This window comes from Magnolia sinica, chromosome 5 (assembly GCF_029962835.1).
Source record: "Magnolia sinica isolate HGM2019 chromosome 5, MsV1, whole genome shotgun sequence".
In the NCBI taxonomy this organism is placed as follows: domain Eukaryota; kingdom Viridiplantae; phylum Streptophyta; class Magnoliopsida; order Magnoliales; family Magnoliaceae; genus Magnolia; species Magnolia sinica.
In genome coordinates this window covers 104,033,756-104,053,215 of record NC_080577.1, presented here as the reverse complement: position 1 = coordinate 104,053,215, position 19,460 = coordinate 104,033,756, and the positions used below count along the sequence as shown (strand labels likewise).

The following is a 19,460-nucleotide window of genomic DNA, read 5'->3' as shown; positions in this document are numbered from 1 at the left end:
GAAGGATTTTTTTATTTAACTAGGGGTCTGGCCTTGGTGAAGTTCGTATTTTTAAATTTTATTTAACGTGTTCTTGTAAGTGATTTAACCCATGAAATGAAGTGGGTTGATGGGCATGCATTACGCCACATGAACGGCCGTGGAATGGAATGAGTCCATTTCTCAGTAGTGGTCCAATATGGGCCTAGGCTTGCCTTTTTATTTCTTGGGCCTAATCAAGTGCTCAAACATAGATTGGCCCACTCACAGAACTGATAAAATGCATTTGGTATTATGCTATTTCAGAGTGCATCTTACCGTGTTTTGTTTTGAGGGATACGTTGGGATCACTGTAGAGGAATCACCCTTTGATATTCGGCCTTTCTCTCACCACTGATGTATTTTTCTTCCATGTGTTCTTAAGCCATAACATTAGATGGTTCAGATCCTTGAATATTGGATATCCACCATCCCTGGTGAAGCCCATTATTTCAACACTTTGGATCATCAGACCTTGGCCCCCACATTCATACAATCTGAATCTTGATTATCAGACCTACAGTCCTATGTGTGGGGCTCACTGTGATGTATGCATGACATCCAAATTACTGGTATAAAATAAATATGTAAAAAAAAAAAGGTTTCAATCAAATATAAACATTAGCCCTCAAATATACTGGCATATACCGGCATTTCAGTAGACATTTACTGGCGCTTACTGGGATTTCATGGTGCTTTGAGAAAATGCCAGTAAAAGTGTATTAACCGCCAGCAAATGTTACACTAGGCGGCGGCTAGCCCAACCTCAGGTAAAAGGCAGACTGCCGGCAGCCTTTACCGACCGAGCTTTTGCCGGCAGTTTTATGACGGTCAGTAAAGGTTTTACCAGTGGTTTTAACTGCCGACAAAGGATGGTTTTCTTGTAGTGGCATAACACCTAAAGCTCAAAGGATGAAGGGTTATGATCAAACTAAAAATTAATATAAATAGTAAAACGAAATTAAAAAGGATTTTCGACTGTCGATCTGATGGAATCTCACAAATTTGGCTTGGGCAACCTGGCATAGCCGGTTGGGTAGCTAAAGTAGCTTCTCCTACCCCAAAATCATACATGGCATGTCGAATAACTCATTCCGGTTTGCGAGATATGCTTGTTTTAGGATTCTGATGTTCTTGATCACTTTTGCCTCTGATCGGGCCTTCTCTGGTCCATCTTGGACATGAAAGTGTCCGCGACTCTATCTACATCAATAGACTACCTAAGCCAGACTTGGGTTGTACCCGCGCTGCCTAATGCCTTGATTTTCATGGTATACTAGAAAAAGGGGCTTTATCGAATCCAATCTTAGATGTCATCTCTTTGAGAAATTTTAGCTATTGAATCCAGCTGATTACACCTACTATTATATCTCATTGTTCATGTTTGTCGATGTCCCGATCTTGGCCCATTTGAGTGACGGATTTCAGAGATTAAACAGAGGAATGCTGTATTTGATCCCAGGGGAGAGCGGTTTATGGGCCCCATGGGCCTACACCTGGATTCTCTCACACACCAAAAAAACCAAAAGATACGTACGTCCATCTCCTCCAGTTTTTGAGTCATATCTAGACGCATCGAAAAAACTCTAAAGATAAGCATATCAAGAGGGCCAAAAGTGCTGATGCATTGTGGAGATCAACCACAATGTCTATCATCTACTATTGCCGAGCCACATATGCACTTCTAATCCATTCGATGTCAAGTACTTAATGCTTTATCATGGAGATTCTGCAAATGATAGAGATGGTGGTAGCTTGAGGTCAAGCTCTCTCTCTGACTAGGGCATACCTGGAGCATCGGGAGAAGGCCACATCGGGCTACACTTGATGGGCCATTACTAGAGGCAGGCAGAGTGCGCGTATAGGATTCTATGACTGAAACGTGGAGGAACTATTTCCGTATTCCAACAGCAAAACAACAACATTTGATTGAAGCATAAGGTTGCTGAAAGATGGAACAGTTCACTACCTGTTTCAGGCTATTTTCTATTATTTGTTCATTTGAGCTAGAATTCAGTTGTATTCTATTAATTTTCTGTTCTAGCTAGGTTGTTGGCTTAGTGTCTTGGTAACTAATCAAATATCTTTAGCAATTAATCAATGTGATCAGTTGGGAGGCTAAGATTAGTGGATGGATTAGTTAGAGAATCACAACAATTTTATAAATGACTGTTTTCCCTGCATTGTAAGGAGCTTTGAAAATTTCTAATAGAAATGGACAGGGTTGGAGAAAGATGACAGCTCTTAATGCTGCCTATATTTGAGAGGTGTTGCTTGTCAAATCACAATCCAAAGCACCAAAACTCCTTAAATCCCCTTCCACTCTCCTTTCGTTCTCCATGGAATTAATATTCTGGTTTCAAATTGATTTAAGCTGATCAGGGATTTTATTGCATACAGAGCTTTCAATTTGATTCAATCCAATCTATAATATACTAAGTAAAGAGTGTTTAATGTTTTTAACCTGAAAATTCATTTCTACTTTGATTGGAAATAAAATTTAATTAGAATGAAATTCATTCCAACCATAGATGAAACTTGTACCAGCTCCAATTGAAGCATGTTTCAATTACAGCCAAAGACATTGATTTGTTGGGCAAGGCATCCAACTGTGATTTTTGAGCATTTATGATCCACATAAGGGTTAGGATTTTCAAACAAACATGGAAACTTTGGCATGTGTGGCAACATGTATGGGCACGTGTGGAGAAGTTTTGTGTACTTGCTAAAGCTATAGATGGATTCATGAAAGGTTCCTATACCCTAGTCTTCTCCATTAAAGACGCGTTTGGAGTGACTTGACTGATCAGTGGTAGATTGTAATTCTTTTGAATGACTCATGATTTTGATAGGGTTGGACTATTGTGGAAAAACACCACCACACAATAAATGCCAGCAAAGCAGAACCACAAGAGAAGACCCAAATCAAAACTCAGAAGCCAAAGAAGCATTGCACCCATCAGATTGAGACCATCTGACATTGCCGTGTTCTCAACTTGCTATTTCCTATTTCTATAACATCTGTAAATAGTGTGGAGTGCTTGCGCCACAAGATAGGGGAAAAAAAAAACAGTCTAGAATGTAAATAACTTAAAAATAACCATGTTGAGTAGTTACAACAGTAGAAATAAAAAGACTACATCTATGATACCTACTAAAAAGAAAAGAATAGTAGCTGGAAAATAGAAGAAGACAAGTAGCTATTTTCTTGCAGATACCGCGTAAGGATGTCATTTTCAGTTGGAAGTAATTGGAAAGCTAGATAAGGTGCTTAACTCCAAGATACAAGTCTCTCACATTAGAGCCCCACCAAACAAAGACCTAACTTGGTGATAGAAAGTGAGTGGCAACTATTGTTAAAAGACTAGGACTGACTTGTTCCATCTTGAACAACTCGAGATTCTCCCCAGTCGAGGCTGGGGGTAAGTAACTAGAGCTTTTATTGGGCCACATAAATTTTACAGGAAATTTGCTTCCATATGTTCCTGGAAGGCCTACCAAGACAAACAAACGTGCTTGACTCTCGGCAGAGCCCATTTAACAATGACCTGGCTGAGTGATAGATGGTGAGGTGGCATTAGGCCATTTCCATAACAGGTTTGGGCTATTTCTTTATTAGGCTAAATTGGACACTTACTATTTTTGGCCGAAAACCATGAAGTCTAGTAGAAATGGTAATTGTGTATAAATAGTAAGTTTACTATTTGTAGTAAGTCACATTTTTAGGGTGTTTAAGTCTAAAACTCCGTCCTAGGTTTGAGCTCATTATTTAAAGGATTGTAATTTTGCTTTTTTACTTTTCATCAATCAATTTATTTTGAATTTATTAGAAATTATTTCTATTTTTTATCCATAGTGGATTCGAGGAAGCTCTGTGAGGAGTCCAAATAGCTCCGTGGTAGACTATGAGTAGTTATTCCCTGAGTAAGAAGGTGATCAAACTCATCACATCCATATTTGCATCACTACCAGTAATGATACTTGCAAAAAAGAACAAAATAGAAGCTTTTATTGTAAAAGGAGGAAGAGAAGTAGCATTTTCTTACAGGCAGGAAATAGCTACTGCGTAAGGGATGTCATTTTCAATTGGAAAGCTAGATAAATGTGCTTGACTATGTGATACCCGTCTCTCTCATTGGAGCCCACCAAACAGACCCTGACTTAGTGATAGAAAGTGAGAGTGGCAACTATGGTTAAAAGACTAGGACTGACTTGTTCCATCTTGAGCCAACTCAAGATTCTCCCCAATCAAGGCTAGGGGTGAGTAACTAGAGTTTTTATTGGGCCACATAAGGTTTATAGACAATTTGCTTACCATATGTTCCACGGAAAGCATTGCCAACCAAGTCAAACAAACGTGCTTGACTCTCGGTAGAGCCCATTTAACAATGACCTGACTGAGTGATAGATGGTGAGGATGGCATTGGGCCATGTCCATAACAGGTTTGGGTTATTTCTTTATTAGGCTAAATTGGACACTTAACTATTTTTGGCTGAAAACCATGAAGTCGGTAGGAATGGTAACCGTGTATTAATAGTAAGTTTACTATTTATTATTATTATTATTATTATTTGCATCAATCAATTTATTTTTAATTTATTAGAATTTATTTATTTATTTTATTTTTTTTGATATCCCTAGTGGATTCGAGGAAGCTCTGTAAGGAGTCTAGATAGTTCCGTGGTAAACTCAGAGTAGTTAATCCCTGAGTAAGAAGGTGATCAACCTCATCACATCCCGTGATCAACCTCGTCACATTCCTACTTGCATCACCATCAGTTATGATACCTGTAAAAAAGAAAAGAACGGTAGCTTTTACTGAAAAAGGAGGAAGAAAAGTAGCTTTTTCTTGCAGGCAGGAAATAGCTACCATGTAAGGGATGTCATTTACAGTTAGAAAGCTAGATAAATATGCTTGACTATGTGATACAAGGCTCTCTCATTGGAGCCCACCAAATAGACCCTGACTTAGTGATAGAAAGTGAGAGTGATAACTATGGTTAAAAGACTAAGACTGACTTGTTCCATCTTGAGCCTACTAGAGATTGTCCCCAGTCAAGGCTAGGGGTGAGTAACTAGATTTTGTAATGGGCCACATAATGTTTACAGACAATTTGCTCACCGTATGTTCCACCGAAGGCACTGCCAACGAAGTCAAACAAACGTGCCAAGAGCCCATTTAACAATGACCTGGCTGAGTGATAGATGGTGAGGATGGTTCTAACCATCAATCTGAGCTGTCCATCTTTTCACCCGCACTTTTAGTTGTATGTGATCCTCAACAATTGCTTTTGTTCGGACCGTCATATATAATATCCTAACCATCTGATCAATTGCTAGGAAAATGTATGGTCCATAATGATAGTAGGGAAATGGATAATCATCAATCTATAACGTCCACTAGGTGGACTCCATATTTGACTGCAACGTGTTTGTCAAGAATCCCCTTGATCAGAGCATCCTAACCATCATATCAATTGCTACTAAAATGGACGGTCCACATTATTTATAAAAAGTGGTCTAATCGTTAATCTGGACCAGCCATCATGTAGGCTCCAATTTTGATTGCCTTTGATCCTCAAGAATCGTTCTGATCAAGCCACCCTAACCATCCATCACTTCCTGGGGAAATGGATGTTCCATATTGCTTGTAGGAAAATGGTTCAAATAATCAATATGGACCACTCATCTGGTGGGCCTACTTTCATTGCAACTGATCCACAAATTTTGCTATCAATGGGCATCCCAGCCTTTTGATCAATTGCTACAAAAATAGATGGCCACAATTTTTGTTGTAAATTAAATTGGTCCATTCATCAATCTGGACCATCTGTCATGTAGGCTCACTATGATTGGACCATCCTAGCCATTCAATAAATTCCTGGGAAAAAATGGATGGACCACATTATTTGTAGAAAAATGAGTCTACCCATCAATCTAGACCGTTCATCTTGTAAGCCCTACTTTTAATTCCTCGAGTTCCTCAGGAATTGCTATAATCAAACCATCCACTCAATCCTTGCAAAAATGGTCGATCCATATTACTTTTATAAAAAAAAAAAAAGGGAGTATTCACATCATTATAAATCATTCATCAAGTGGGCCAACTTTTGATTGATGTGTTGCTTGACAATCACCTCGAAGAGACCATCCTAACCATCTTACAATTATTAATTAGAAATAATAATCTAAGTCTTCATCTCAATTAATTAAGGTCAGCTACACGAATTCTGTTATGCCATTTCACTCTATCAAAGGCCATACCTGTAGGGGGCGTCTGGCACAGGGTATTAGATGGGATTACCAGGGATAGAATTGCATTTGGCCCCCTGCAATTCCATCTAGCATTTGGAGAGGATGGGAAAGGTTGGGATTGGGTTGGATGGAATTGCATTTAGTCCCGTGGAATTGCATTTGGTCCCATGCAGTATTTCCGTGGATTTTGAAATCCACTACACATGTGGACCCCACATTGATGCATGCGTTTATCCATGCCATCGATCCATATACACTGCTTACACGTGACATTCTAGTTATATATGTGTACAAGTGAACAATATCTGTTGTGAATTTGGTCCGTTGATTACAATTCCATGGTCCACCAAACATGATTTCGCTTAATCCCGTGTTTTCCCATAGCAAATATTTTATCCCAAACATGGGATTGGATGGCTATAATACTGTGGTTTTACAAGACATGCAATTACTGAGCAATAATGATGTTAATCCCATCTAATACAATTCAATACCATTCAATTCCACAAACCAAAGTCATCAGTCAAGTCATTATAGGGAAAGATGACCTTTAATGCTTTCAAGTTATATTATTACAAAAACATTACTTATGCAGGAAAATAACTAAGATTAAAACCAACACATACATCATTATAAATACATGAATAGTTTCTTGTACCAAATATCTAAAACTTTATTGTTTTGATAGTCTAAGTATCACAACTTAATCTATGATCACATCTAAGTTATTTGATTCCTCATAAATTTCTGAGAGCAATCCCAGTTCCTCAATACTCGATGATTCTGTGGGATTTGTATCAGTTGCATGATCTTCATCGGGAACCCTTTGTGGGGAAGAATGAAAAGGCTTGGCTGGCATTTGCAAAAGTTCCACACTACCTTCTAGCATTTCTATAACTTTACTCATGGAAGGACGGTTTGCAGGTTTCATCTGTATACACCACAATGCAACTATAACCATCTTCTTTGCAATTTCCTTTTCATCCTCAGCAGCATCCTCCATTCCCATCTCCCCATCTTGATCGAGCTTGTCATATACCCACAACGGGAAGTAAATTTGGCTTGAGTTTGCGGATGGATTCACGTTCTTTCTTCTACCAGCCATTTCCATCAAAAGCATTCCGAAACTGTAAACATCAGACTTGTATGAGACCTGCCTGCAGGTATTTTTATAAAATAGTTCAGGAGCCATATATCCTAGAGTTCCTCCTACAGCTGTGACTGATAAATGGCTTTCATCTGTTGGGTAGAACTTTGCGAGCCCAAAGTCGGCAACTTTTGGGTTGAAGTTGTCATCAAGGAGAATGTTGTGAGGCTTGATGTCAAAATGTAGAATCTTCATGTCACAACCTTGATGAAGATATTCGATCCCGCGTGCTATCCCCAATGCAATCTGGTACATCTTCTCCCAACTCAAAGGGCTGCTCTTACCTTCATGGGAATATATATATTTTTCTAGAGAGCCATTAGGCATATACTCATAGATAAGAGCCCTTTTCGATCCCTCCGCACAAAATCCAATGAGTCGGACAACATTGACATGATGAATCCTTCCGATCGTAGCAACTTCATTGATGAATTCTTGCCCATTGCCTTTCGACTTACCAGACAACATCTTGATCGCAACGGGTGGGCCATTTCTGAGCTTTCCTTTGTAAACGGAGCCAAAACCTCCTACGCCTAATTTCTCTTTAAAACGCATGGTCATCCTTCGAATATCCCAATAAGAGTACCTTGCAGGCGTTTGGCATCTGTACTTGCTCAAGAACTCTTCTACCATGGTGTCCATCCATATATGTCTCCATTGTACTTTATATACCAGTAAGGCAATAAGGCACAATACTCCAATGGAAGTTCTCCCTGCAAATAAAACTATTTGGCATAGAGAAAAACATGGAAATTGTAGTAGGTTAGTAAGTACCCCAGTTTTGTTACTGTACTTGAAATGTTTAGATGGTGTTAGTAGTATGCTACATAATAGCTTGATGGTCTGGTACTGGTCATAATTCAGAAACTTAGAGAACTCGACTTGATTCACTGTTATAGTTGGGTCAGGTTGACTTGAAGACTTAACCCAACTCATACTCAATAATTGAAAATATTAGAATTTTTTGTAGATATTTAAAATAGTTAAATTTAGTATAAGTAATATAGAACATATATAACACAAAGCAACTACATCATGTATACTTCGGTGGTTGAAGTCCCTGCTTCCCTTGGTTAACACTGGGTGTTTGAATCTAATCCCACATGCTACCTCATAAGGCAAGCGACCCAATCATGCCAAATCATGCCAAGTCGACTGAGTAATCGAGTCAGCTCGAGTTTCCTAGTGACTCGGCTCGAAATCCCACCCAGTTGAGTCAGTGAGTTTGAGAACTATATACGGTACCAGCCATAACATAAGCAAACAAAAGTGAAGAATTTTGTAGTCAAGACTCAAAGAGTATGGTGGATTGCATGAATGCAACAAACCCATCGTGCATGGGGCATAAACTTGATCCGACCTATCCAAAATGTGGGCTCTGCAGTGGATGGGGTGTTACCGAAAAATAGAGATATTGAGTATTGTCATCATCAATTGCCTGTCGCAAGCGCAATTTTCGCTGATTGGGCAACCAAGGATCACTCAGTAGATCCCTCATTTGGAGATTTTAGTGCACATGCAAGGTTTTCATTAGGTTACAAAATACTCAATGAATGTGTCACATAACTCCTGGCTTAAATATGGATGAAAAGGACTCAAAACTTCCCATGAAAACGTCTTTGGAAAAGGGGGGGGGGGGGGGGGGGGGTAAGGATTTACCAAGCATGCAGAAATATATGAGATATTGATATGAGATCCAAATTTCCCTTATGGTATTAAAAAAGCCTGCATTGTCCAACAAGAAATTACATCAGGATGTGAAAATGATAGATCCCTTCAAGTTAAAGGCAGTAAACAACAAAATTAACTGCAGTAAAAAAGAAATTGACCAGTGCAATCACTATGAACAAGTCAGCATTTTATTTGTTTATATAGCAAACCCGGGCGATGCCCAGGCCACGAATGGGGAGAGCACGGTTTTGAGTTTAAACCACACAATTCCTGGGGCAGATAGTGGATGGATCTCCGTCTCGAAAATAACATTGGTCAAGTATCTCTCTTCTTTGAGGGTGAAACAAAGGATGGAAAATAGGATTAAAGAAGAAAATACACCCATTTGAATTTCTGCAAGACGCAAATTCCAAAATCGATAAATATATTTTGATTATATTAATTTGCAGAGAACCCACAAGCTATGAAAATTCTATGAATGCTTTAAAGCAGGATTTGATGAACACTTTAAACAAAAACAAATACAAAATGATGAGAAACTCAAATTGAATTAAATGATGAATCGATAAGATTCAGGACATCCATTTCTTGAATGTTCAGTGTTCTATTATTTTTCCCTTCTTGGTACTTAGATTGATGTCGGTACTAAAATTTGGAAGATTCTTGTGAGAGAGTTTAAAAAAAGATAAAAAAAGTTTAGATTTAAACCAGATAGGGATGAATTTTCAAGAGATTTGGTAGTTGTAGAGGAAGTGGGAAATGCATTGATAACGGTTGAGAAATTGCAAGAGTTTTTTTAGGTTTGTTAACTTGTAAAGAAAATGAGACATATTTGATATAGGCTTAGTTTTGACTAACAATTGTGTAAGACATATGTCTGATTGGAGCCTTTTTATGGTATGAACTGCTAGATGATTTGCTGTAAGAATCTAAACCTAAACAGAGGATTGTGGCCATCATTATCTGTAGATGAATTTAGAAACAACATAACAAAATTGGAGGTTATTGGCCACACTACAAGGAATAATGGGGATAGGATGACATCCACGGGTTTGTTTGTTGGGCCATTATGGTGTGTATCCTTCATCAAACCCATTCATCAAGTACAATTCATAAGGATGAAGTGAAAATACAAAAATCAACTAGATTCAACATTAAGCAGGCACGCGACGTTTTAGGGTACAAGCCCAAAAATAGGCAGAGTGGACCACACAGTGAAGATCAAACAGTTACCGTCGAAATCTTTTTAGGGGCCATAGAAGTTTTGGATGAAGCTGATATTTCTGTTTTCCCTTCATCCAGGTCTATGTGACCTAATGAACAGGTTAAATGGCAATTAACCATCACGTTGGGCCATAGGAAGGTTTCATTGGTGGGTGTCATTATCGCCACTGCTTCCTGTGGTGTGGTCTACTAAAGGCATGGTTCTGCCATAGTTTTGGGCTTTTACCTTAAAATGATATGTAAAAAAAACAAAAAAGGATGGACGGTGTGGATAAAACCCATACATCACAGTGGCCCCTCCTAGCTAGGGACGGGTGGGTTAAGAATTAAGAACTTACAAACCCAAGATTCGTAGAATTTATCGCAATCACTGTAACAGATGCACGCAACGTATGAAACACCGCCTAGTTCCTTCGTCCGCGAACAGGATACGTGGCGTCCATTCGTACAGTAGTGGCGATATGCGAGAGAATCACCCCAAATTAATTGAAAACCCTTCATCAATCTATCATAAATTTCTCTATAATTAGACTCTCCGATTCTCTCCTCTTTTGGCATTCCAAAGGCATTGCCTATGATTTTGCAAGATGGATGGAGCTCAGACACCTTCATCGAACGCCCAAGTACATAGATATATGCACCAGATGTGGTATTGAAGCAACTCGTTGTAGCTATGTATGAATCGGGATCATCATTGCCCATCTGAGAGGAACAATTTACGAATACGGTATTCTCTGGAGGGCCCGGCCAAGTGGAATCATATGTGTATGTGGGGAAGGGGTCAATGTCTCGTATTGTGGCGGAGTCGCGAGGGATAGAGGAGCAGTCGCTTTGTAGACTGGAATCAACCAGTAGGATGCTCTGATTCTTATACTCAATCGACTCGACCCAGAATTTCTTAGTATGGAGATACAATACAGTTCGATTGCTTTCGCAAGAAAGTTGGTATTCAAGGTAACCGCAGTTGAGAGGATCGTCTTTCAAGCGGAAGGGGAAGCTGATGTTGGAGATGTTACCACATGAAGAAGAAGAATAGCAACCTTCGATTTTTTGGGCTTTGCAAGCTACAAACACGGCTGCCAAAAGAAGCGGTAGCAACAACATAGGAAGGATTCTCTTTTCCATGTTATTCCACGAAAAATAAAAAACAGACAAAATAAAAAAGTAGTGATTTCAGAGTTAAATCTTTCAAGAGATTATGTAACCAAGGTATATATATAGTGCAAACCGATTACGTGGTGTGACAAACACCACCTACCTCCGCAGTGTGTTCACGAAACTAAGTTACCTAGGCCCACCATGATGTATATGTTATATCCTCACTGTCCATGCATCACAGGAGATCATTACCATGCGGATACACGGTACGACCCCTCTAGCTTTATAGGCCACACCATAATATGTGTGTTTTACCTGCACCATCCATCCATTTTTCCAGCTCAATTTAGTACATGATCCAAAAAATAAGGTGGATTCAAATTTCAGGTGAACTATGCCATAGGAAACAGTGGTGATTGATTGTGCACCACTAAAAGCTTATTATGGGCTACTGAAGTTTTGGATCCAGATGATATTTATGTTTTCCCTTGACCGAGCTTTACGTGACTTTATGAACAGGTTATATAGAAATTAAACGTCCTTTCAAGTCTTAGGAAGTTTCAACACATGGTGACGACATTATCCCCAGCCACGTTATCCCCACTGGTTGTGAGGTGTGGTTGATACGAGCTCTTTGGATTTGTCTCATTTTTTGACTAATGCCCTAAATTGAGTTGAAAAATGAATAAACAACATGAATAAAATACATACATTATAGAACCAGTACCACAACCGAGTCCCTATTTCAAGTGAATTCATCAGTAGTTATGATATTGGGTGGTAAGCTCCCACCTTTTGGAGGGAAAAAAAGTCCACGGATGGAATTGCATTAGATGGACTTAACATTGTTATTTCAATGATTGCAAGTGTAGCTCAAGTGACAGACTAAGTGAAGATACCTAGTTTCAACACTGACGTGTTGCAAAGGATTCCCAAGTGGGGGTGACTAACAGTGAGGTGTGAACTGAGAGTGACCCCCTGGTTTCACAATTGCAGTGGGTCTTAATGTCGGTCAATTTTACACGGGATAAAACACATGCATCAATGGGGCCCACATATACACGGGCATATAGATGGACGGCGTGTATAAAACACATGCATCAAATGGGCCACATATGTAGTGGATTTCAAAATCCACCGGATCTCTCGTGTGGAGCCAAATGCAATTCGATTCCTGTTCTTCCCGTTATCTCCAAGCATACATCGGATGGAATTTGTGCGGGGCCAAATGGAATTCCGCCTCACCACAATTGGACTTTTCCTAGCATCTTAATAGGAAGGCTACAAAGCTTCATCATAGCTCTCTCTAAATCACTTCAATGGGTTGGTTGAAGGTCTTCTTCTTCCTCTCTGTCTTCCGCTTCTTAACCATTGCATCTTGCAAGTCCGATGAACTTTCACCAAATTACGACTGCTCAACTACCAGGTGCTCACGGCACGGCCCTAAAATCCGATTCCCCTTCCGAAAACAGGGCTCTCAGCAGCAAGGCCCATGGTCCAGCGGCTTTGAGCTGTCGTGCAAGGGCCATCACACTGTCCTACACATTCCATCTACAGGAGATGTTGAAGTGAGACGCATCGACTACGCCTCTCAGACGCTCAGCATCGTCGGCTCCAATGGTTGCGTTGCGGGACTACTCTTCCCCCTTCTCAATCTTTCCTCTTCTCCTTTCAACTACTCTGGGGCAATGACCAACGTGACGTTTGTCAACTGTTCGGTGGGTGTTGATTTTCTAGATGGTGAAAAAATTGCTTGCATGAGCGACTGGGAACATGATGTTTTCCTTTTATTTTCTGATACGGAGGTGGAAAGTTTGCCCTCGACTTGCCAGCCCACAGAGACAGTTGAACTTCCACATTGGTATTGGTATGGATATGGTGATGGTCTTCTTCATCTGAAGTGGGACATGCCCGGATGCAGTGGCTGTGATGAAGCCAAAGGAGGGGTTTGCGGATTCAAAGACAAGACTCAATCTAATGAGACTACATGCTACTATAAGTGCAATGAAGGTATTTTAATGAAAGAGAAATTCTCCACTGTTCTCAGATAACCAAAAGTTGTAGTTGCATAGCTTCGCCTGGAAACTCCAATTGTTCAATCTCAACTCTCCATTATTTTCCAAACACATTTTCTGACTTTCCATGAAAAAAAATAGACTGATCGTATCACCTAATCCATCTTCAATTCAGCATTATTTTCTATACCCATCATTTTTCTACACCATGGGTGGGAAATGTGTGTTAGACCTGATGAACAGTCCAAATCGATGGATTCGGCAGTCTATATGTCCTAATGCCACTATGAACACTATAGCTTATAGTTCTCTTATAGCTCTGGCGCATTTCTCTTAATAACAACTCCCATTTCCCTTCCATAATAATAATAATATAAATCTTCTTCTTCTATGTGCCCCTGTTTTCTTGTTATGATTAGACTTTTCAGCCAAATTTTCATCATCATAAATCTATTCATTCTTTTATATCCTATTGAAGATGCACACCTGTTGTCCAGATCATAGTAACTAATCCCACAATTTCTTAGTGCAGGAATTAAAATCTCACCAAAAATAAAATTTTTAAAAGATATCTATTAATAAAATTATTAATTTAGAAAATATATGTAGATAATGATTTTTGCATTAAAATAATGATATTCTCCGAATAGAATCACACACACACACAAATACACACACACACACACACACACACACACTTATGAGCTTTCAAGAATTTCACTATAAGAAGATAATATTGTTAGGGGTTCAAAATCTGATCACAATATGTTTTGTCACTTGGGTACAGAAACATAGACAGTCCAATCATAAATTGATGAGGTCCACTCATCATGGGCCATCCAGCCAAAATAGAACTTAGATGAAACTACTAACCCACTGGTCAGTGGATTCCAGAACATGTATTACTAAGTTTCTCAGGACTGATCTGGTGATCATAACATTCCAATAGATGTCTCGGAAAATGGATTGTTATGAGAGCCGTCCAGCAACATTTTTTCACATGGCTAGGGTCACCTTACCAGGATTTTGACATGGCAGTCTGCATGGCGAAATCAATTGTTGTCAGAGAAATCCTCAGTCTATATGAAGAAGAAAGGTTAGAAATAACTGTGCAGATCTCAAACCATGTATTGACGAGGAGAGTCTCTAATTAACGGGATGTTTGCCATAGACGCACACTAGATGAACTTTCTAGATAACCATGTAGTTTGTCATTGTGGAAAATAATCCAAACCATCCAATCAATTGGCCATACCCCAGAATCAAATCAATTGGATGATCTTAAACATCAACTTTAATAATATAGTAAGCCCATTATTAGACAGTTAATATAGTTATAAGCAGTGGTGCAAGCATACGGTTAATATGATCAAACCTCTTTCTCCAGTGGGTCCAATTCTTCAGGGTGCATCACTCTTGTTTAGCCTTGCTCCCAAAAATCAGGCTGGTACTTAAGTCAGCCTCTGCATGCATAAATTATACATAAAATCCTATGAACTCAGCTAGTATGGCCTACCTGAGTTTGAAAATGCAGTGATTTTTGGGTAATTCTTTCAACCTGATGATGGGGCACATCAGATGACCGGATTGGATAGCAGATAAACATTACAGTTAGCCCTACGCAAAACTAATGATGGGCGGTCCATCCCAAGTTATTCCTAGAGTGTCGCCTACCAAAGTTCTGGATGGTCATGGTTTTTGGGTTTCAAGGTGAACATGAGGCATGGGGTGGATCTCATGAAAGTTCTGCCCAAGAGGCACTGAGTGTGTGGATCCCTAGCGTAGCTTGGCAAACAATATAAACAAGGGAGATGACATGGTAGAGCAGAAGCAAATTTGTCACAGGACTTGCGGCAGGGTGTCGGGTCTTTCCGTATGCTAGCACGAGGATGGATGGATGGTTCAAGTTCTAGAAGTAAAACCATGAAACAAACTTATTCATTACTGTTTATCCCGCTTTTAATTTGACAGCTAACTGTTTTTGTTTTCTGTTTTCACTCTAATGGCCATGATTAGATGGATAAGATTGTATAATATGTAAACCATCCATACTACGGCCTTACATATGGGTGGACCCAATTTGCACATCACACTGCATCATGCACTGTAGAGAGATGGCTCTACCATATTCCGATTCTTCCAGTACTATATCTGATCTGGGGTTCATGCCCAACACCTTTGCACCAACAGAATTCACAACTGCAATGGAGCTAACTTTGTGCGGTCATTTTTGCAGGTCTTTTGAAAAAGCGAGTAATTATAGGTAAAACCACTGCCTCCTTTTGTTCTTATTGACTACATGAACAAGAATATACACTGCATATATGGACTGAAGGAGAGTATACATTTAGGAAATTAATATTTACACCCATTTTGGCTTATAAACTTTCTAATTTTGATAGTAAAATAATACAGATCGATAATATTGGGAATAGGATTCGCAATTGGTTGGGTTGAGGCTAGCCCAAGCCTGATCTATTTAGTAAACATGACACTATCTGATGATCTTTGCTATTGATCAAGAACTGTGAAATGTTTGGTTAGTTCGAATTTGGTCCCACCATCCATCTTTCAGGCTCTCGATCTAACTATTGCCCGTGGGATTTGTGTGATCAATGATCACTCCCTCCCAAGCTTTATAACATTCAGAAATGGGATTGTTGTCCAATTCCGAAGGACTTTACAACAGAACTGTCTGTAGCTGAGATTTTTGCATGGTGGCTGATTGTTTGGACCCTTTCTATCTACCTATGCAAGTTCATTTCTTCACACTGAGAAATGATCAAATGCTCCCAAGGCACTGAACATTGTAATGCTCCCAGTTGGCTAGGGCAAAGTGGACAGTCCAACCAAAAGATCTCAGCAGTCCGTTATGGCCATCCTACACTTTATGGGCCACTAATAAAAAGACATGTATATGGCGTACTTGAGATTTAGTTGTGAAATTAATCACCGTCTAGACTACCCATTTGGTCCCGCCCATTCGTGGTGGGTCACAATGAAAAAATCATAACCACATGATTATCAGATCAATGACTTACAAAATGTTCAGAAACACATTGATTGGATGATGTAACTACCCAATCGAAGTTTTTGTACAGGGCTGCAATAGATCAGATAGTAAAAGGGAGTTCAGAGGACCCTGACATTGTCCATTTGGTGTGATTTTTGAAGTGTGGCCTATCCTCAATCTGGCCCACTTATCAATTGTTCACTTGGTACATGCATGTCACATCTCAATACAGTTCCACATGTTTTAGGAAGTAATTTCCATGTTTACATGTGCAGGTACGAGCCTAGGCTCCTTTTTTATCTTAGTAGCATTGTTGATTAGCTTGAAGTTCTACCACTCATGGAAGTTAGAAAGGGAGAAAGATAGAGAGAATCGGCTCAAGGTTGAAAAATTTTTGGAGGACTATAAATCTCTGAAGCCCACAAGATACTCTTATGCTGATCTGAAAAGGATGACTGATCAATTCAAAGAAAAATTAGGTCAAGGAGGTTATGGAAGTGTTTACAAAGGAACGCTTGCGAACGGAGATCTGGTTGCGGTGAAGATCCTACAAAAGTCAGGGGGAGATGGAGAAGACTTCATTAATGAAGTGGGTACCATTGGTAGGATTCACCACATTAATGTGGTTCGTCTTCTGGGCTTCTGCACTGACAACTTGAAGCGTGCACTCATCTATGAATTCATGCCAAACGAATCATTAGAAAAATTCATTTTCTCAGCAGACGCCAAAAACCCTTTGCTAAGTTGGGAAAAGCTTAAAGGTATTGCAATTGGCATTGCTAGAGGGATAGAGTATCTTCACCAAGGATGCGACCAACGCATCCTTCATTTTGATATCAAGCCTCACAATATATTGCTAGACCATAACTTTAATCCCAAGATATCTGATTTTGGGCTAGCAAAGTTGTGCTCCAAGGGACAGAGTATTGTATCAATGACTGCTGCCAGAGGAACCATGGGTTACATTGCACCTGAAGTGTTCTCTAGGAACTTTGGAAATGTTTCCTACAAGTCGGATATTTACAGTTTCGGAATGTTGTTGCTAGAAATGGTTGGAGGAAGGAAGAACATTGATGTTACGGTGGAAAACACCAGTCAAGTGTACTTTCCTGAATGGATTTATAATCGTCTACATCATGGGGAAGAGCTGGGACTCAACATCGATGCAGTTGAAGATGCAAATATAGCAAAGAAACTAACAACTGTGGCACTCTGGTGCATACAGTGGTACCCGGGTGATCGCCCTGCTATAAAAAGTGTGGTCCAAATGCTAGAAGGAAGCATGGAAAGCTTGATGATGCCACCAAATCCTTTTGCCACCTCTGCTCCACCAAATGTTGACACAACTACCCCTGAGACAACCCATGCGGCAAATTTAACAACTATAGCAGAACTCGAAGAAGGGAAAGACGATGATATTTCTTGACATCAACCTCCAAATTTATGTCATTAAGGATGTTTGCTATATTATATGTTTGTGATGGTCTCCAATTCTATCTTTCTTAAGGATGTTTGCTATATTATGTCATTAAGGATGTTTGCTATATTATATGTTTGGATTTCAAAACCTGTCTATGTGAATTGAACTCCTTTTATCTATGTCACTGTCTATGTGAATTGAACTCCTTGTATCTATGTTGTCTATATTTTTCCTTTACTTGGAATCTATAATGATTAGATTGCTCTTACCTCTGGATACTTTCTCACTTTGTTGTTTTCATATGTATATAGACCAAAGCAATATGCAGTGTATTTACAGCTTGGTATACAACTGCAGCTGTAAGATGAATGCATGTCTTCTTCTCAACCAGTATATTCTATACATATTATACATGGTCATGCAAATTTTACCCGTAACTACATAAATAGATGACACAAGGATGGACATGATGAGGTTGATCACCATCTTCCTCAAGGGATAATTACTCCGAATCCACTGAGCTTCTCTGGATTCCTCAGAGAGATTCCTCAAATCCACGATGAGAAATAGAAGCTAGAAATAAATTCTAATAAATTCAAAAATAGCTTGATTGATGATAAAAATGAATTAATCCTTTAAATAGTGATACCAAGCCTAGGAAGAAGTTTCAGAATCAAATTCTAACTCAAAACTCCTTAAAATTTGTGACTTACTATAAATAGTAAACTTACTATTTATAGATGGTCATGATTCCTACTAGACTTCATGGTTTTCGGCCAAAAATAGTAAGTGTCCTATTTGGCCTAACCACGTTATTCTCCTAAATTTTCTAAGCCCTTTCATGTTGGGCACAACTCCTAAAGCTCAAAGGATGAAGAGTTATGATTGAACTAAAAATTAATATAAATAGTAAAAACGAAATTAAAAAGGACTTTCGACTGTCGATCTGATGGAATCTCGCAAATTCGGCTTGGGCAACCTGGCATAGGCGGTTGGGTGGCTAAAGTAGCTTCTCCTACCCCAAAGTCATATATGGTTAGAGCTGTACATGAGTCGAGCCGAGCCGAGTATCGCCCTACTCGTACTCGGCTCGCAATGCCCGAGTCCTACTCGTACTTGGCTTTGCGCGGCCATCGAGCATGGATTCCCTGCTTGTGCTCTACTCGTCCGAGTACGAGCAGAAATCGAGTCGAGTCGAGTCTGAGTTTTCAAGGCGAGTTCGAGTCCGAGTCTTGAAGAGAGAGAGGGAAGAAGAGGGACGGGCGCTGAGAGAGAGAGAGAGAGAGAGAGAGAGAGAGAGAGAGAGATTTTTTCGAACGGGCGCTGGGAGGGAAGAAGGAAAGGGGGTTTCGGCGGGCTGCTTGAAAACGACTGAACGAGTAGGGTTTTCTTTTTTTGGGTGGGTTATATATACGGGCACACGAGTCGAGTACCGCCCAACTCGTACTCTACTCGAAATCAAAACGAGTCTTAAAAAACCACTCGTACTCGCTCAAACTCATGACGGGTTGAGTCGAGTCGAGTAATTCCGAGTCGAGTCGAGCGAGTAACCGAGCATACTCTGCTCGTGTACAGCTCTATATATGGTACGTCGTATA

The 19,460-nt window shown here is 39.7% G+C and overlaps 3 protein-coding genes across 4 annotated transcripts; 1 reads left to right on the top strand and 2 right to left on the bottom strand.

The window, feature by feature from the left end:
* Positions 1-6,805: 6,805 nt before the first annotated feature.
* LOC131246508 (rust resistance kinase Lr10-like) lies at positions 6,806-8,705 on the bottom strand. Its single transcript, XM_058246707.1, has one exon. It carries the CDS (start codon positions 8,355-8,357, stop codon positions 6,978-6,980), a length of 1,380 nt encoding a protein of 459 aa, XP_058102690.1. The 5' UTR covers positions 8,358-8,705; the 3' UTR covers positions 6,806-6,977.
* Positions 8,706-9,088: 383 nt separating this feature from the next.
* LOC131246509 (uncharacterized) lies at positions 9,089-11,485 on the bottom strand. Its single transcript, XM_058246709.1, has one exon. The coding sequence runs from the start codon at positions 11,439-11,441 to the stop codon at positions 10,617-10,619; it is 825 nt and encodes a 274-aa protein (XP_058102692.1). The 5' UTR covers positions 11,442-11,485; the 3' UTR covers positions 9,089-10,616.
* A 1,035-nt stretch (positions 11,486-12,520) lies between these two features.
* LOC131246504 (rust resistance kinase Lr10-like) lies at positions 12,521-17,933 on the top strand. Of its 2 annotated transcripts, XM_058246701.1 has the most exons (3): positions 12,521-13,424; positions 15,666-15,692; positions 16,718-17,933. In XM_058246701.1, exons 1-3 carry the CDS (start codon positions 12,734-12,736, stop codon positions 17,866-17,868), a joined length of 1,869 nt encoding a protein of 622 aa, XP_058102684.1. In that variant the 5' UTR covers positions 12,521-12,733; the 3' UTR covers positions 17,869-17,933. The 2 variants fall into 2 exon arrangements, with proteins under 2 accessions (XP_058102684.1, XP_058102685.1); XM_058246702.1 differs by lacking the exon at positions 15,666-15,692.
* The last annotated feature ends 1,527 nt before the right edge of the window (positions 17,934-19,460 follow it).

What these genes read in the sequence shown, in the direction of transcription:
- LOC131246508 (XM_058246707.1), bottom strand. Translation starts at nt 8,357, where the DNA reads ATGAGTTGGGTTAAGTCTTCAAGTCAACCTGACCCAACTATAACAGTG.
- LOC131246509 (XM_058246709.1), bottom strand. Translation starts at nt 11,441, where the DNA reads ATGGAAAAGAGAATCCTTCCTATGTTGTTGCTACCGCTTCTTTTGGCA.
- LOC131246504 (XM_058246701.1), top strand. Translation starts at nt 12,734, where the DNA reads ATGGGTTGGTTGAAGGTCTTCTTCTTCCTCTCTGTCTTCCGCTTCTTA. An exon ending in CTACTATAAGTGCAATGAAG is followed by an intron (nt 13,425 to 15,665) that starts GTATTTTAATGA and finishes TCATTTTTGCAG; the next exon opens with GTCTTTTGAAAAAGCGAGTA. An exon ending in GAAAAAGCGAGTAATTATAG is followed by an intron (nt 15,693 to 16,717) that starts GTAAAACCACTG and finishes TTACATGTGCAG; the next exon opens with GTACGAGCCTAGGCTCCTTT.